This window comes from Mus caroli, unplaced genomic scaffold (assembly GCF_978045245.1).
Source record: "Mus caroli unplaced genomic scaffold, Mus_caroli_1 scaffold_7, whole genome shotgun sequence".
Classification (NCBI taxonomy): domain Eukaryota; kingdom Metazoa; phylum Chordata; class Mammalia; order Rodentia; family Muridae; genus Mus; species Mus caroli.
This window is the reverse complement of record NW_028227262.1, coordinates 91,929,552-91,947,416: the sequence shown is the minus strand read 5'-3', so window position 1 is coordinate 91,947,416 and position 17,865 is coordinate 91,929,552. Positions and strand designations below refer to the sequence as shown.

Here is a 17,865-nt window from a genome sequence, read left to right as displayed (position 1 = left end):
GATTTGCATCACTCTAACTGTTACTTCCATCCTATTGTAGCGGGATCTCTGTGCCTGGAACGGAACAAGATGAAGATGTTTTTGTATCTTGGACTTTGCAGAACATACAGTTTGTTCTCTGCTCAAAAGAAACACTGTTATTACAGATTGCTATTTTGTATAGGGCACATTAAATCAAAGTGGTAAAGTGAGGTTTTCCTAATTGGTTCATTCTATCTGATACACTTAAACAGAGAACAGAAAGAGAGACAGTCCAGCACACAGCAAGATTTTCAAGTGCACCAATACACAAGAAGCATGACTGATTGGCTACAGGACTGCTCAGTGGAAAACCATGTGCTTTAGTTTGTATGCAGGAGGTCATGGGATGATTCCTAACACAAAGACAATTCAAGCCTGTAACAGGAGACTGAGACAGAAGGACCTTTGAATTTACAGGCTAGTATGGGCTACATAGTGAGACTGTCACAAGACCAAAATAGAAAAAGAAACATGACTAATTTCTCTCATAGATCCTAAAATCTAAAATGCGCTAGTAACAAACTAGACTGTATGCTGTAACAGCCAATACAAGCAAGTCAGTATCAATAAGTGATCAGAGATGAAAGACAGGAATTTGCAGGTGACTTAACCTTCTTCCGATTTTTCTGTAGTGAGTGTCACCAGCATTACCTGGATGCAGTAATTATCAAAGTTTCAGACTGCTAGAGTCAGCTTCACAGACAGTCGTGCTAATAATTCCAGGCGGAGCATTTTATGAGTTAGGCAAATAATGTAGTGTGTACTTGGTCCCAAGTCCATTCCCCAAACCAGAGATTCGGTTTCAACTTCTAGGGCTTTCCAGCTCCAGTCCCACTGTAGTGTGTCCCGCTCACCTGCAGACCCCTGCACCCTCTTTCTTTCTGACAGGGTTTCACTATATAGCCCTGGGCCTGCCCCAAATTTACTATCCTCTTTCCATAGCTTCCCAAGTGCTGGGATTATGGTGTGCCTTATACCATATCTGATTCTAGTCTTTCTTTTCCTTCTTGTTCTTCTAACTACTGTCAGGGCATTTCAGTTTTACATTTCTGCATGTGACAAAGCTTAAGAGTTCTCAAGTGGTTCCCATGTGCTTCTATAAGAATCCATCAAGTGAATCAGTTGTTCTTTTAGAATTCTAACAGTTTGACAAGATAGACCTTCACCTTGGTGTGCTGATAGCTGTTCCCGAGGAAGCTGTGTATAAGAATATTGTGATGTGAGGGCTGGAGAAATGGCTCAGTGGTTAACCTCACTGGCTACTGCCGCAGAGGACTTGGGTTCTGTTCCCAGCACTCGTGTGGCAGCTCACAACCATCTGTAACTCCAGTTCCAGGGCATCTGGTGTCCTCCTCTGATCTCTCTAGGCATCAGGCACACACATGCAGGCAAAATATTCATATTTATAAGTAACAGTGATGCACATAAATAAACCTTTAAAAGTGGTATTTCAAAAATAAAATGACATTTATTGTTTTTTCAATAGGCTCAGTAATCCTGTATCTTAGGCTCCATGTACTTTGAACTACAGGAGGGCGTGCCACAGCTGCTTAGATTATGGTGCTCTTAATGCTGTCTCCAACCTAAATTCTCAATTAGAGGGGCATGTGGAGAAATATGAATAAGACAATGTGATGTGACAAGGTAGAGAAGACTCCACGAGTACAGAGGATGTTTCAGGCTGCGGTATCTACTTCCACCTACTTACAAGAAGGAACTTACCAACAGATTATGCAACCCCTCATCAACTGCAAGATGATTCTGTATCTTTTGTACTCTAGTAGATTAAAAAAAAAGGAAGGTAGAGAAGGCAAACAGCATATAAAACAAAATGACAAGATGACAGCCAAGTCTACCACATCTGGGTGTTGTCATACTTGTTTAAAATTTATAGCTTAATGTTAAGGTAACTCTGAGGGTTTACATGAGAGTACATAGTCTGCCAGGCATGGCAGCTCATACTCTCAGCTCCAGAACTCAGGAGGCAAGAGCAGGCAGATCTCTGAGCGTACAAGGCTAAAGCTACATAGTAAAATCCTGTCTTAAAGAGGGGAGAGAGAGAGAGAGAGAGAGAGAGAGAGAGAGAGAGAGAGAGAGAGCACATAACGTTCAGACAACGAATGTACACCAAGGGAAAAAAAATTAAGTACCTATCCAGCAACACAAATAGTGCAGCAACATTGGAAAGCAGCCTACTGCAGCAGGAGAAGCCTGCCACCTGCTGACAGAAGGCTGCATCACGTAGTCGTTCCTGACTGATGGGGGTGTGTATTAGTCAGGCTTCTCTAGAGTCACAGAACTTATGGAATGTCTCTATATTGAGGGAAATTATTGTGATGATTTACAGTCTGTAGTCCAATTAACCCAAGAATCTAGTAGTTGCTCAGTCCCGAGGCGAGTTGTTTCAGCTGGTCTTCTGTAGAAGTAGGTTCTAACAGATGTGCTGGCAAGTAAGTGCAAGCAGTTAAAGAAGAGTGACTCTTCCTGCTTCCAATGTCCTTATGTAGGCTTCCATTAGACTGTGTGGTACAGAGTAAAGGTGTGTACTAAATTGCCTGGGCCTAAACTTTTCATGGCCGCTATGCCTCAAGATCTCCATGCCAAGATCTAATCTAGGTCAGAAACCGGTGTCTTCCAGCCTCAAGATCTGGATCACAGGTGTGCCCACCAATTCTAGATTGTAGTTCATTCCAGATATAGTCAACTTGACAACTAGGACTAGCCATACAAGGTGTTTAGTTTGTTTGTTGTATTTAATGACTTTTGTTTGCTTATTTAATTAAATAATGTATTTATTTTAGAGACAGAGACTCACTAAATAACCCTGGCTAGCCTGGAACTCACAAAGCTCCATTTGCCTTGGCCTCTCAAGTGCTACTGGCCAGGCCATGGCTGATACTTTAATGGGAGGAAAACAATCTCTCAGGTAAGGTACTCATGCTACATTTAAATACATGGTGAAAATGTATTTAGGTTTTTATGTCAGCCAGAGGTTTTATGTGTAGTTTGGAACTAGGGGACACAGAAAAATGAAAGGGCCGCCTCACTCTCTTGGTTCTGGTTTAAATATCTTGCCTCGCTGTCTCATTACGTCCACGAACTTCAACATAATGGACCAGGCCAGCTGCGAAAGACCAGTAGTCACCTTTCTGAGACACATCACAAACTGTTAAATGGCCAATGAACCACAGCCCAGCTCCCTGACACCGTACACAGGTAAGAAGGGTCCCTTTCATGAACCATACACAATCTAGCTCTCTGTCACCTATGTCATCGTGACCCTTCCTTCTGTTTTGGTTATATTGCTTTGGTTCTTGTTCTTCTTCCCTCCCCCCTCTTCTTTTTTGCACTGAGGCAGTATCTCATGCAGTAGCTGATGCATTATATATCCCAGAGTAGTCTAGAGATTGTAAAAATTATCCTGCTTCAGCCTCCTAAGTACTAGGATGCGCATGAGGCACCAACCTAATCTCGATAAAGTCTCTTGTTCACCCGAAAGCTTGTACAATATGTCTAGTAAGTCTCCTCTTGAAGGACAGAATTCTTTGGATAAGAAAAATAACTATAACAGAAGAAATACCCACATCCCAATTCAAATTTAGTAGCAGATTAACCAGCTTTAAAGGCCCCAAATGATTCTCAGTCTACCAGGATTGCAAGTTTGAGGCCAGCCCTGTCTATACAGTGATTTTTAGAATAGTATGGGATACAGCGCAAATACCTGTCTGAAAAATAAAGAACAGCCCTCAGGAGACTAAGACAGGAGAATCACAAATTTGAGGTCATGTGGCTGTATAGCAAGACCTTTCAAAATAAAGTAACGAATAAATAATTAATAATGATAAAAATCGGATAATTATGGGGGGAAATGTTCTATGGTAGATTACTTGCTTAGCACACGCCAGGACCAGAATTCAATTCCCAGCACAACCAAAATTTAAAATAAAAGTTCTTTTATGTATTATGTAAAAATAATGATTTTTATGCTTAAACTACTTTTATAGCAAGAAAAGGTAAATAAGAAAAGGATTTTGCACAAAACTATATAGGAAATATTTCAACTACTATGAAAATTAAAGCCAAGCCTTTGTGGAGATTTTATACAGCTTTAGAAGTTGAAGCTCTCTGTTCTCTCTCTCCCTCTCCCTCCCTCCCCACCCCTCCCTCCCATTTTCAGAGATAGTGATGTATTTCATACAGATAGTGATGGGCTTGCAACTCTGCCCCTTCAGAGCCACTGAGTGCTGACAGGATTACAAGTGTGTGCCACAACAGCTGGCTTATGTGGTAATGGGACTGAACCCAGGGCTTCTTGCATGCCAGGCAAATGCTCTCCAATCGAGCTACAGTCCCAGACACGAAACTTGCCTTTAAATTCTGCTCCCTAATTTGGTGTGTGCTCAGAAAAAGAGAAAAACATCAGTTTAATGATTTTAAATTCATTCTGGATTTTATTAATTACCTATTTTTAAAAAAAGCACACACAGACTCTTCAGCAAATTAACCACTACACTTATCAGAGAATGTGAACGAAAACTATATTGTGATTCCATCTTACCCCAGTGTGACGGTCTGTATATGCCTGGCTCGGGGAGTGGCACTATTAGGAGGTGTGGCCTTGTTGGAGTAGGTGTGACCTGGTTGGAATGGGTGTGTCACTGTGGGTGTGGGCTTAAGACCCTCACCCTAGCTGTCTGGAAGTCAGTCTTGCACTAGCAGCCTTCAGATGAAGATGTAGAACTCTCAGCTCTGCCAGCATCATGCCTGCCTAGATGCTGTCCTGTTCCCACCTTGATGGACTGAACCTCTAAGCCAGCTCCAATTAAATGTTGTCCTTTGTAAGACTTGCCTTGGTCATGGTGTCTGTTCATAGCAGTAAAACCCTAACTAAGATCCCCACCCTCAACCCCCCATCAGAATGGCAGTCATTACAAAAGCAACAAATGCTAGTGAGGATGTGGACCAAAGAGAACAACTCTTCTACATTCTGCTAGAAATGCAGCCTAGCCCAGCACTAAGGATATGAGTATGAAGTTACCAAAACTACAACCCATTTATAACCTGGTCCCCTTTGAATGGTATAAATCCTTTCAACAAAGAATTCGGGTGATAAGAGAGAGAAAGAGAGGGGGTAGGGAGGGATGGAGGGAGGGATGGAGGAAAGGAAGGAAGGAAGGAGAGATAGAGACAGAGACAGAGAGAGAGAGAGAGAGAGAGAGAATACAACTAATGCCTGAACTCCAGAGGTACAAGTCCCAATTCAAAAACATAAGAAACATTAAAAAAAATCAAAGTAGCATAATTCTTAAAAGTTACCAATCACAAAGTACATCCTCCAACAAGAGTAAAGTTGACATAATCTTAAAGAAGGAATTCAAAAGAATGATTATCACTCCATCCTGCTGAAGAGACTAGGAACAGAATAAACATCTCAGCACAATAAAGGCTAAATACAAAACATCTACAGCCAACCTAATACCAAACAAAGGAAAAACTCAAAGCATTTCCACTACAGTTAGCACTAAGACAAGGGTGTCTACTTTCTCCACTCTTATTAAATACAGTGCTTTAAGTCTTAGTTTGGACAAAAGAAGGAAATAAAAGAGGTACAGATAGGAAAGAAAGTAGTCAAAGTATCCTTATTTACAGGGGATATGATTCCATGTATAAAAGCTACAAAGGCCCTGTCAGAAAACTCTTAGCACAGATAAACACTTTTGGTAGAATAAGGGTATACAAAATTAACACCCAAAAATCAGTCGCCCTTCTAGAGACAAATAACAAACATGCTAAGAAAGAAATCAGGAAAACAATCCCATTCACAGTTGTATCAAAAGGTAAAATACTGAAAATCTGGCAGCGGAAGAGATGGTTCAGCAGTTAGGTGCTCTTCCAGAGGAACTGGACTCAGTTCCCTGCACCTATGCTAGGCAGCTTACAACTGCCTGTAACTCTAGCTCCAGGGGATCTGAGGCCCTCTCCTGGCTTTTGAAAGCACCTGAACTTATGTGTGATTGCAAATGTGTAAACACACACACACACACACACACACACACACACACGCACAGACACACGCACAATTGTTTAAGTAGTGGACTAGCTAGACCTGAGGGTGCATATCTGTCCAGAACCCCAGAGACAAAGGGAGGAGGTTCAGTTGAACCCAGCTTAGACTACAGTTATAAGAAGACGCCTTTCAAAACACAACAACCAAACAGAAACTTCCGATTCCTGGTCTTTTCTTATTTGCAGGTTTACTGGTTCAGACTGTGTATATGAGACAGGGCTACATAATTTACATCCCTTAAATTGCTAGCAAGTGGGAGAACTGCATTTAAAAATAATGCTCCATGTTCTGGCTGCCATAATTTATGTAAGCAGTTTTTGTGAGCCTCAGCCAGATGGTAAACATTGCTCTGTTAAGGAAATACAGGCCTGCCTTTCAACCCTCAATCAATGGTTCTGTTGCTAATACAAACAGAGAAAGTAAAAGGATGTCAAGAGATTTTAAGAAATTTAAAATGTTAGGAACTGGTTCAAAACTGGTCTCATGTGTCACACAGATGACCACACAACAAAAGAGACAAGAAAAAACCAATTGTTTCATGAAGGAATTCTAAACCCAGCAGATAAGAGATTGCCCTCTGTCATTAGGGTTGCAAATGTGGCTGAGTGTGGCATGAAGATAATGCAAAGGAAGCATGACAAGTGTGATTTAGGAGAACAAAGTCACACAGCCTGCTATAAAAATTTCTGAAATATTTGCTAATTTGGGGACTCAAGGTAATATCAGAGGCTGGGGAAGTGGCTCAGTGGTACGGTACTTGCCTAGTAAGCTCAGACAATTCCACAAAAGAAAGCTGGCTATGAAGATAAGGTCACTATCCAGAGTTTAATATGCTTACATCTCTTATCTTGAAATGCATTTTCTTCAAACTTGACTAGTTATGGTAGTTACTCCTCAAATACTGCTACCAGTGTCATCTCCGATTTCCTGGAAGACACGGTTTGTCACAAATTAGATCTGTTTGCTCTTCTTACAGTCTGTGACCTCCGGCTTTAATTTTACTAATACTTCCCTCTCCTCAAACTCAAGCAGTGTAATTCATAAACCACCTTCATTTGCCAAAGTAAATTCTTTAAGATAAGAAGAAATGGGAAACAAGTTCATAGTTCTTAAGCTTCAAACTTTGTTTCACCTTTGTCCTCGTTCTAGGTTGTAAACAGCTGTTGTTAAAACGTGTAAACCTCTCTCAATCTCCTCCTTCCACTCCTACTTAAATCTAAAGCATGTACTATATTTTCCTTAATAAATCCAACTCCTGTTTCCTGCTGACTCATCCTGAAGCTCTTTTCCTTTGTGTAAGAACCTAGTTTCACATGGATCTCAGTAAGTCCCTCCATCTCATCTGAAACCCACTAAAACACACACACACAACGTAAAACCCTGGTACTTGAGAGGTAAGCTGTCTTAGTTACTTTTCTGTTGCTGTGACAAAACATGACCAAGATAACTTACAAAAAGAAAGAATTTGATTTAGGGCTCACGGTTCCCAAAGGTTAGAGTCCATGACCATCACATTGAGGAACACAAAACAGCAGAAAGCAGGCAGGCAGGCAGGCATGGCATGGCTTGCTAGAACAGTAGCCAAGGGAGCTTTCATCTGATTCACGAGTGAAAGAAAGAGCTAACAGGGAATGGTGTGGGGCTCATCCCTAGTGACACACTTCCTCTAACAAGGCCACACCTCCTAATCCTTCCCACATAGTTCCACCAACTAGGGCCCAAGCATTCAAACAAATGAGCCTATGGGAGCCATCCTCATTTAAATCACCACATAAATTGACATGGATATTTTTGTGGGGTGCCCTCTACCATTAAGTCCCCCTACTCCTGACTGGGCCTTTACCCTATTGTTGGGAGTCCTAGTGGTCCCTCATGGCTCTTGTTCTACTGGCAGAGTTCCTGTAACCCAGCTGGGCTCTTGTCTTACTACTGGGTTTCCTGCCCTTCCTCTCTGGGATCTTGCCTCATAAGCAGCTTGGAAAACTAAGGACCTGAAAGCAAAGGAGATCACGGTGATGTCTTTTGTTGTATCTAGTTACAGCTGGACCTCCTTCAACTTCATTAGGTGTTAAGTTACAGGAAGACATGGTCTATTTAAAACCGTTCATTTCTAAACCTTGGTTTCTAGGACAACACCTGGCCCTCCTCGCTATCCGTACTTTTGCTAAGCTATTAGATCTTGGTTCATTTTTCAGGATAAAAGCAAATCATGCCCTGTAAGGATAGCACAAGGATCTAGAAGTTAGACATGTCTCTGTACATAAGTTTGCTCTGCAGTTATTTGTAAAGCACGTGCCTGTTAATCCATGGAATATGGCAATGAACTTCAAACTAACTCCTGTGCAGAGAAGAATTTTACAGAGCTCAAATGTGTCAAGACAGGTAAGGAAAAAAAAAAAACCCAAACAGATCAAGATATGAAATAACTGATCATTGGAATAGATAAAGCAAATGGAAAAAATGAGGCTTATGCACACCAGATGGGGTTATAACCCTTTACCCACTTGGATCAGGCTGAGAAAAGCACATACACATCCATTCATTGCTGTTTTCTTTTAAGATTTTTTTTTAAACAAAACATGTATGAGTGTTTCCCAGCATTTATGTATGTGAGGGTCTGAAGCTTACAAGAACTGCAGTTATAGCCAGTAGAGTTGCCATGCGGGTACTGGGAATAGAATCTGGGTCCCAGTACCCGCATGAGCAATCAGTGCTCTCAACTGCTAAGCCATCTTTCCAATCCCCTTAATTTGTAGTACTAGGGATGGAATCCGGTATCATGCATGCTCTGCACCATGCACCCTATTACCAAACGACACCCCTTGTTCTTCTCTTTTGAGCTGCTGTAGTGGCTAGAGTGGGCTTATCAATTCTTCACATTCATAACGTATGGCAAGAAGTCAACTTCTCACTAGGCACTCAATATACTTTGAAGATTTGGCATGTATATTTTAAGACAAGCTTCTAAAACGATTTCACACTTGTTTTGACATTTACTGACAAAGGATTTCTGGAGCTGACTGATCAGCACAGGCCTGCATTTCTACCACTGTGGAGGCTGAGGCTCGAATACCTTGAGTCCAAGGGCAGCCTGAGTTCTGCAGTGAGACATTATCTTCTCCAATATGGATAAACTAAGTAGGTATCTGCCAGAAAGTGCTATAGATCACACAGCCATCATTTTCATTACAACAAACAAACAAACAAAACAACAACAACAATGACGACAAAAAACCCAAAAAACAAAAACCAAAACAAAGCTAACTTCTTCAATGTGGAGTAAGGAGGAGGTGAGGGCTTGTTCTAAGAGTTCTTGCTCAACACCAGGACTCGGAGTACAGCTCAGAGGTACAATGCTTTCCTAGCATATTGACTCCCCAGTGCTGAGAACAGCAGCACTAACACACAGACACAGACACACACACGCACACACTCACCCCTCCATCCCTCCCCCAACTTCCCCACACACTGTTAAAAAAACTCAAGGGTTGAGAGTAGGCGGACATCAAAGGAGATGAGTTACACACACAGAAGACACAGGAAAGGAGAGTTGGTTTACAGGCTGGAGATATATAGCTCCAAGCACAGCACCTGCCTAGCCATGGTGTGAGATCTTTTCTGTATCTCTGCCCACCCCCCTGCCCCCCAAAATCAAATGAAAATCCCACCAAAACTCCCAAGCCAAAACCAACCAACCAAAGCCGCTCTGCATTATGTGTGGAGGTCAGGACAACCAGCAAAAGCTGGGCCTCTTTTTCTACTGTGTGGTTCCCAGGATAGACCTAAGGTTATCAGGCTTGGTGACAGGGCCTCTCACCTGTGGAAGTACTTATGAGCCCCAGGAACAGCCACTTTTCAATACTTGCATCAAGCTGGGAATAGAGCTGAGTGGTGGAGCACATGCTTTCCATGTGTAAACGCTGGGTTCAGTTCTCCATATGTAAGAGTGACAAACCCTAACTAATAAACGTGCACGTCAAGGCAGTGCAATTGATTTGTCAAATAAGAACTGTCTAACTTAAAAATGTCTCAGTGTTGTCCCTTTTCCTCTATGTCATACGCTTTAAGTCCAAAGCAATAGCTAGCAAGCCTAGAACAGAGAAGGAAAAGAGAATTGACTATTCCACTCTCTTCCATGCCTTACTACTGGCAACCGTTAACTGTAGAGAAAATACCCGTGCCACGCCACAGGATAGGGGTGTTGAACAAGCTCTCAATTCGATAACATGCCTGTGAAGGACAGCCATGTACTAACACCACAAAATCCAAGAGCGTGTACTGTTGCCCAAGTGTTGTGATGCATACCTTTAATCCTAGCACTCAGGAGGTGGGGTAGGGGCGCATGGGGGATATAGGGAGGGTGCTGAGGAGGAGAGGCGGCTTCTGGGGACTTAATCTTCAGCTAGTCCACCGACAACCATAGCTCTGGGGTCAGTGAGAGATCCTGCCTCAAAAAATAAGGGGGTGAAGCACAAGAGAAGAAAACTCCCAAGGTTGATGTCGGGCTGGTATGACACCTGCAAACATGTAACTAACACACACTCTCTCCCTCTCCCTCACAATTTTTAAAATGCAAAAAAAAAAAAAAGCATAAAACAATTACTAATCTAGAAAAACACACTAAAGAAAAGATATACCGAAGGAAGGCTACAAGGCTGTAGAGAGTAGGAGGGTGTTCCTAAGAGGCCACTTCTTTTCTCGTGGGAAAAACCGTAAGGGAAGGCTGCTCAAGGACAAACATTTGGGCAAGATGATAAGAAAATGGGAGGACCCAGGGCCTCCCTACCTCACTGTTGGCAAACTCCCAACTGGAGGGGAGCTGAAGCCTGCCTCAGGAAAGCTTTTTTTCTTTGAAAGAATGCATTTCAGTCTTTTGCTTTTCCTGCATTTTACTTGCTTGTCATTCCCAACAGTTAAAACAGGAGGCACTGGCTGACAGGTTCAATCCAAGGACCTCAAGTCTTGGACAAGTCAGACCTAGAACTAGTTCAGTGCCTTATTACATCTTTGCTGCAATGATTAGCACTGGGAAGTATCTATGGGTGGCTGCAGGGGAGGCAGGCTGCAGGGGAGGCAGGCTGCAGGGGAGGCAGGCTGCAGGGGAGGCAGGCTGCAGGGGAGGCAGGAAGCACAGGCACACCCGAGCCAGGTGGAAAGTGGTGCAGGTGATCATGTGGTCTGAAGAGGCACTCCCCTGAAGGACGGTCATAGTCCTACATTTGGGGCTTCACTTCTTTTTCTAACCGTCACCTTGCTTTTGCTTCAGACACAGAACTTTATTTAGTCTGTATCGGATTCCTATCCTAATGCCACAAAGGACCCGCTCAGTCTGTAACAGTACCATTCTTCTGACTTGGAAAACAATCCTTGGCTTAGAGAGAGGAACCTTCCAAGGTAGAGTCTGCTCAGGTGTAGCGAGGGCAGGTAATCTATACAAGGCCATACTGCTTACAAGCTGAAAAGTAAGGGGCTTGGTCGTGAGCTGCTGGCCCCAGGGCTCCCACTCTTACTGGACTCTCCACAAGGGTATCCAGTAGTCATGCCTAAACAGTGAAAAGATACTGTATACCCACTTAGAATACCCCTTTGTCCCTAATCTTTCTTTCTTTTTTAATCTTAAAAACTATAGAGACACATACAGTTTGATAACTCTGAACAAACATGAAAGCTTAAACAGTAGACCAAGAAAGTGTGTATTTGGCTGCAGGACACTTTTGGCCAGCTGTACTCAGTCTTCTCCGCTGCTGGAGTGGAGTCTCCATTAGCAGCTGATTCTGAGCAGTGCTAGTCCAAGGAATGGCCATCCTGAACTAGAGACACATGGCCCAGCTCTGTAAGATGTCTGAATTTAGAAGAAGGATTTATTTTTGGGGTGACAAACAAGAGCATTCAGTGTTTTCATCTCTCTGAAATGTTTTGGATTTATTTATTTTACTCATATTTATGCTTCTATGTATGTCTGTACACATTAGGTGTCTGTTGGCTGAAGAGGTCAGAAGAAGGCACTGGATACTCTGAAGTTATAGATGGTACTGAGCCACCCCGTAGCTTGTGGGAAACAAACCCAGGTCTTCTGTAAGAACCACAGTGGTGTTCTTAACCAGTGAGCCATCCCACCATTTCATATCACCAAAATCTGTCACAAGCTTAGTGGCACACTATGGTAATCCTGGCTAATCTGCAGACAAGGCAAGAGAACTGCAAGTTCAAGGCCAGGCTTGGCAACTTATTGAGACTCAATCTCCAAATAAAAATGTAAATGGATTTGTAAAGGGTTACCTAGCATGCAGTAGGTTAAATCCCCAGTATAGGAAAACTAAAAATCGATTATATATGTTCCTTTGTAATGTTAACACATATTAATATTTTTACATACTGCTTTGAAAATGTTTTTTCACAGAGATATATGATATGGTGGCACCTGAACTCTTGTCAAGTTGTTTGTGTGTCAAGCAACAGGAAATAACTCACCTTATCTCAATGACTCAACACTGTTGCAAGAAACAACTCTGATAATGGAGAAATTCACAACGAATCCGGAAATCTGGGCATGATAGAGCAATCTTGTAATTCTGGAGGCTGAGGCTGGAGGACTCTCGAGTTCCTGGCCAGCCTGAGCTACACAACGAGAAAGTCCCTGTTTCAATAAAGTCAACAAATCTAAGGACCATTGAAACTGATATAATTTTAAACTGCCTCAAAATTGAATTGTTACAACATTTTAATTACATCTATTATTTAATTTTGTTTTGGGGAGGAGGGTGCCAGGGCCGAGCATGTGGAGATCACAGATAACCTGCAAGTTGGTGTTATCTCCCCACCACGCATGTGCTCTGGATATCAAATCCAGGTTGGCAAGCCTCACACCAGGCAGCTCTACTCACTGGGATATCTTGCTGACCTTTCATTTGATTTTTAAGAATCAGGTAACCTCCCTCTGCCTAAAACAAAACAAAACAAAGCAAAACAAAAACCCCCACCCACCACTACCACCACTGAAAAACCTCAAACCCTTTTAGGTCACTAGTAGTACAGTTCTAAATAGAGGCTTGAGGCAGGATGTGACACATGAGCTGTAATCTGTAAAACCTCTGTGCCAGGTAATACTGCACACACTAAGTCCTAGCTAACTGAGAAGATAGGGTTGGAGGGTCAGTTCAGTCCAGGGGTCTGAGCCTGGTATAAGCAATAGAACAAGATCCTGTTGCAAACCAAAACAATCCAAACACGGAGTCTAGCCTTGCTCACTCTTGACACAGCATGTCCTGGGCAGCCAGGATTTTCTTTTCAGCTGGAAAACATTTATTAACTCAATGAGAATGTGACAAAGACATAGACCCAATCAACAGAGCTCTCTGGTCAGATGGGAACAATATTAGCAACAGATAAAGTAGTACTGAACTATGACTCCAAATATAAGATAAATATCTATGAGCCCGTACTGATACGTAAATAAGGGAGGACAGACAAGCTTCCAGAACAGAATAATCCCAAACAGTTCTTGTAGTCACTTTAACCGCAAGCACTGAACTGTAACTCCGTACTGTAAAGGCAAACTTCTTGCGCTTACTTCATTCCAAAGGGCACAGGATGGAGGAGGAGACGGAAAATAACTGACCGTGGAGAATGCTGACAAATATTCCTCAAGCAGAGCTTACACGTTAGAGGTTAGGATGACAGCGTGCACCCTTGCTGTGTGATGAAAGTAACACTTCACACTAGTCATCCTCCGAGAAAAGCTCCTGATAAATGCAACCAAGGTCATTCAACAAAACACCACAACTTCAAACAAGTGAAGTCTGAGAACATACCCAGTGAAGACGAGATAAGGAGGCTGGGAGTGTGAGTCAGGGGTAGAACACTTGTGAAGAGGCCCTGGGTTTAATCTCTGGACCAGAGTGGGGTAAGATAAGGAGCCAGGATGACTAAGTGTGTTGTGATACCCAAGAGAGACTCCTGGGACATAAGTAAAGGTGAAGAAAATCTGAAAAGGGTGGCGGTGCATTTAATAATGTATCAATACAAATGAGTCATACAAGATGTTAATGACAAGGGAAACTGGTGTGTGATATATGAGAGCACTCGTTCATACTACGGTAAATCCATATTGTTCTAAAATAAAAACGCTTAGAGAAAGGGTTTGATTATGACAAATTAATCAGCAATCTTAAGAGACTGTAGATGCGATAAAGAGAAATCTGGAGCTGATTGTGGTGGCACATGGCTGTCATCCTAACACAGGAAGGATGGCGAATTCAAGGTATGGATACACAACTCAGAAAGATGTAGCTATTCCTGGATACTTTGTGGGCTCTTCTCTTTTTCACCCTTCTCCATCCTTTTTCTTCTACCCTTACTCCCTAACATCAGATAAGAGAGAAAAAAAGGGTAGAGAGGAAAGGAAAGAGATCCCAGAATGAAGTCAGGGGCCAGAAGGGGGGCAAGTTATTCTTAGACTGCATCCTGCTGATTAGGGGCGTCGAGTTCCTAGGGGCAAGTTTGATCTTCACCATCAGGATATCTAATTTCTTCTTCTTGCCAAATATTTAACAAACAGCGACCCCTAGCAACCAACAGCCAACCAACAACAACCTACCAAAAACCCATCCTGCCTCTCTGGGCCTTCACATTTATATACCCCCTGAAAAGTCCCCAGAATTCCAGAAGTCACTCCATCAAAGAAACAATCTGCAGCTGAAAAAAGCGCACCCCTGCTAGAGCATGCGGCAAACCACAGTCAGCTGTTGTGGACACTCTGAACCAGCCCCATAGCTCACACTTGGGATTACAATGAAAACATATTTTTATAGTATTTCTATGTTTTTTAAAGAAACCAAAACTCCAGATTTCTCACTACAGAAAGACCCTGCCTTAAAAGGGGATGGGCTAGGAGGGCACGGACGAAGCAGGTATGGTTGTCTAGCAGGTGTAAAGCCCTGGGGTCTATACCAGTATAGAGCATGTGTGTAAGTAGGGGTAGACGATAAAACAGATTCAGGGAGTACACACCAGGATAATTAAATTGTAAAGTGCCAGCCAACTTCACTAAATGGCTTGTCTTATCTCTCTGACTACTTCTAGTGTACCTTTTGATTGGTTTTCTCTGGGCTTCTAGTTTGCCACATTACTGGACATTTCCACTATGGCATGCATAGCTCACTAGCAAATCCCTAATGTCATTCAATTAAAAATGTCCTGATGGCCACGGTAACTCAGGAATGTAATCCTGCACTGAGATGGCTGAGGCAAGAGAAACACCATCACCCAGAACGCAACTGGTGTCATTTCTTTCCCTAGCCTACCTTGGTTAGGTAGTTATATATCATCTGTAATCAGAACAGCGATGTTCAGTGGGTATCCTTGGGTTTGTACACATTCTATGAAGGAAGAGGGTGGAGACAGGCACAGAGGACTCCACAAACATGACTATTATAAAGAGAGAGAACAAGGGCCGGAATATATATTTCAGGTCATCCAAATATTTCTCCCATCTAAAGGAACAATCAGCTAAAACTATAAAAGTAAAAATATCTAACTCTTTTACATCTTCTACTGAAAAAACTATTAGGGGGTGTGACACATACAGCTAATTTAAAACAATGCATATAAAGACTGACTTGTACAGTACAAACAAAAACAAATTGGCATTCTTGGTCCCTTAGTACTTTAGACAATGAAAGTAAAGCTCTTCCTTAAGATTTCGTGGAAAAATCAGCCCACTGTTTAAGTACATACAGAAAGACAGCGAAATCAGCTTTTTCCCACTGATGGAAAATTATAAAATTTGAGTATGGAACAAAATAAAGCCATGGAAATTCGCTAGACAGGGAGGGAGGCAAAACTTTTCACACAAAATGTTTGCAACCAGAGGTATATAAAGAAAATAACCCAGGATTAAAGGAATTCACTTAAAATATTAGTTACAATAGAAATAGCTTCTCAACTTTATATTTTAGTTCTGGATGCTCACTTGTACTCCAGTAAATAAGTCACACTTACCATGCTCAAGTCAGATGGAACAACAGTAACATCAAAACAACCCTAAATGAAACATGCATTCTGGGATCAACAAATCACCTTAAAACAAACCTCAAATGGAATTCTTGAGACAAACAATTTTAACGAGACTGCAATTAACTCTTAAAAGTACATTTCTAGGATTTAGGAAAGAGTTTTGGGGGACTGACACATGAATACTTCTTGGAACATAAAACAAGGAAGAACATTCAAATAATCGAGCTGTTTCAATACTGGCATTTCTAAAAAAACAAGGAAAATGCTCTTTTCATAACGTAAGCCAAGGCAGCCCCGATGATGCAAAACAAACAAAAAATAAACCAACCAACCAACCGACTCCTGGACAAGAGACTATCGGATTAGCTGCACGTCTTGGAGGCGGGTGCCAACCGGAGATTAGCTCTGGAGAAACGGGTTTTGCAGCAAGAGGTAGTTATCTCCGAGCATCTATTCTCTCCACTCTTTGAAAAACACGCTGTCAAGCATCAGCACGCGTGCAGGCTGCCCTCGCAGGGCCGCGGCCGGCCCACGCCACTTGGGCTGCTCGCGCGCGAGCCTCTGCTCCCGCACTCACCATTTCGATGATCTTGGTCTTGCGGCCCGTTTTTCTCTTCAAGGTGAATATGTACTGGGCCAGCACCACGCCTGCCACCACCGCGCACACACTGGCGCTCGCCACCGCGCCCACTCGCGCCACGGCCGCGCGGTCCATTGACAGGCCCGCGTGCTCTCGGCGCGGAAGCCCGGGATCCGCGGGTACGAGCCCAGGGGCGCGGCCGCAAGCCGCACACTTCCCCGGAGCCCCGCCCCGCGCGGGGGAAACCGAGGAGGCCCCGCCCAGAAGAGGTGTGGGGCGGGGATGACGGGGCGGAGACTAAGAGGTCCGCGTCCGGAACCCCGCCCCTATAGTGGGGGCGGGACTTCCTCTGACCCTGACTTCAGGAAACGCCGCAAGGACCCGGAAGGAAACAATTGTAATTAGCTACTGAATGCAAGTAGTGCATCTGTAACCCAGAATCCTGGTGACCCGGATGCTAGGCTGTGCCTATAGTCCACAATAAGACGGCCCCAGAAACATCGAGAAAACAGTCTTGCCCCAGTGTGAGAGAATTCACCCGCCACCCACTCAGAAACTGTGCCTCGCCCTAGCCTTCATGGACTACGACACCCAGCAGGCTCAGCGGCGCTGCGTCTGACCTGCGCAGTAGCATCCTGGGTTGGAAGGCCTAGATTTAGTCGTTTTTGGGAGATCTGTCAGCTGTTGGGCATTTCAGTCACAGTCTACCTACAACTTTAGCTTACTTTCCTTAGGAGTGTGTGCAGAGAAACTTAACGTTGTTCTCACTTGCTTAGTGTATTTCAAGGGACACAGATAGTTTACTCTGCTTCTCTCGGAGTGGGTGGGGTGTGACGGGGTGCAAGAGAGAATCTCAGGAGAGTCGCCCCAGATTCTGTGAGGTTTGGGCTGTGCTTGGCGAGACTCTCTCTCTCTCTCTCTGCCTGATATATGCAACCGAAGGAAGTTAAGAATGAAAAGCCGTGGGAGAGAAAGAATTATTTTTCTGTTTTAGGTTTTTATTAGCTGGTCTAAAAGCAAATTGACATAGACATTATCTTGAGTAGAGCAATTCATTGTGCAAACAGAAGTTCCACAGAAATATGAGACTCAAGCTGGTCATGATGGAGCATGCTTCTGATTCCTGCATGTAGGATCCTCAGGCAGGAGGATTGCTCGGAGTACAGTGGCTGATTAACCAGGG

General features: G+C 43.2%; 1 protein-coding gene across 2 annotated transcripts in view; it reads right to left on the bottom strand.

Annotated features, from left to right (window-relative positions):
* Nucleotides 1-16,926, bottom strand: part of Nt5c3a (5'-nucleotidase, cytosolic IIIA) — a 42,057-nt gene extending 25,131 nt beyond the window's left edge. Inside the window, exon 1 of one of the 2 annotated variants that reach the window (XM_021164608.2) lies at nucleotides 16,680-16,926. In XM_021164608.2, the coding sequence (XP_021020267.1) occupies nucleotides 16,680-16,817 (138 nt within the window). In that variant the 5' untranslated portion in view covers nucleotides 16,818-16,926. The remainder of the gene's footprint in view (nucleotides 1-16,679) is intronic. The other variant, XM_029478557.2, reaches the window with a different exon arrangement.
* Between the last annotated feature and the right edge of the window lie 939 nt (nucleotides 16,927-17,865).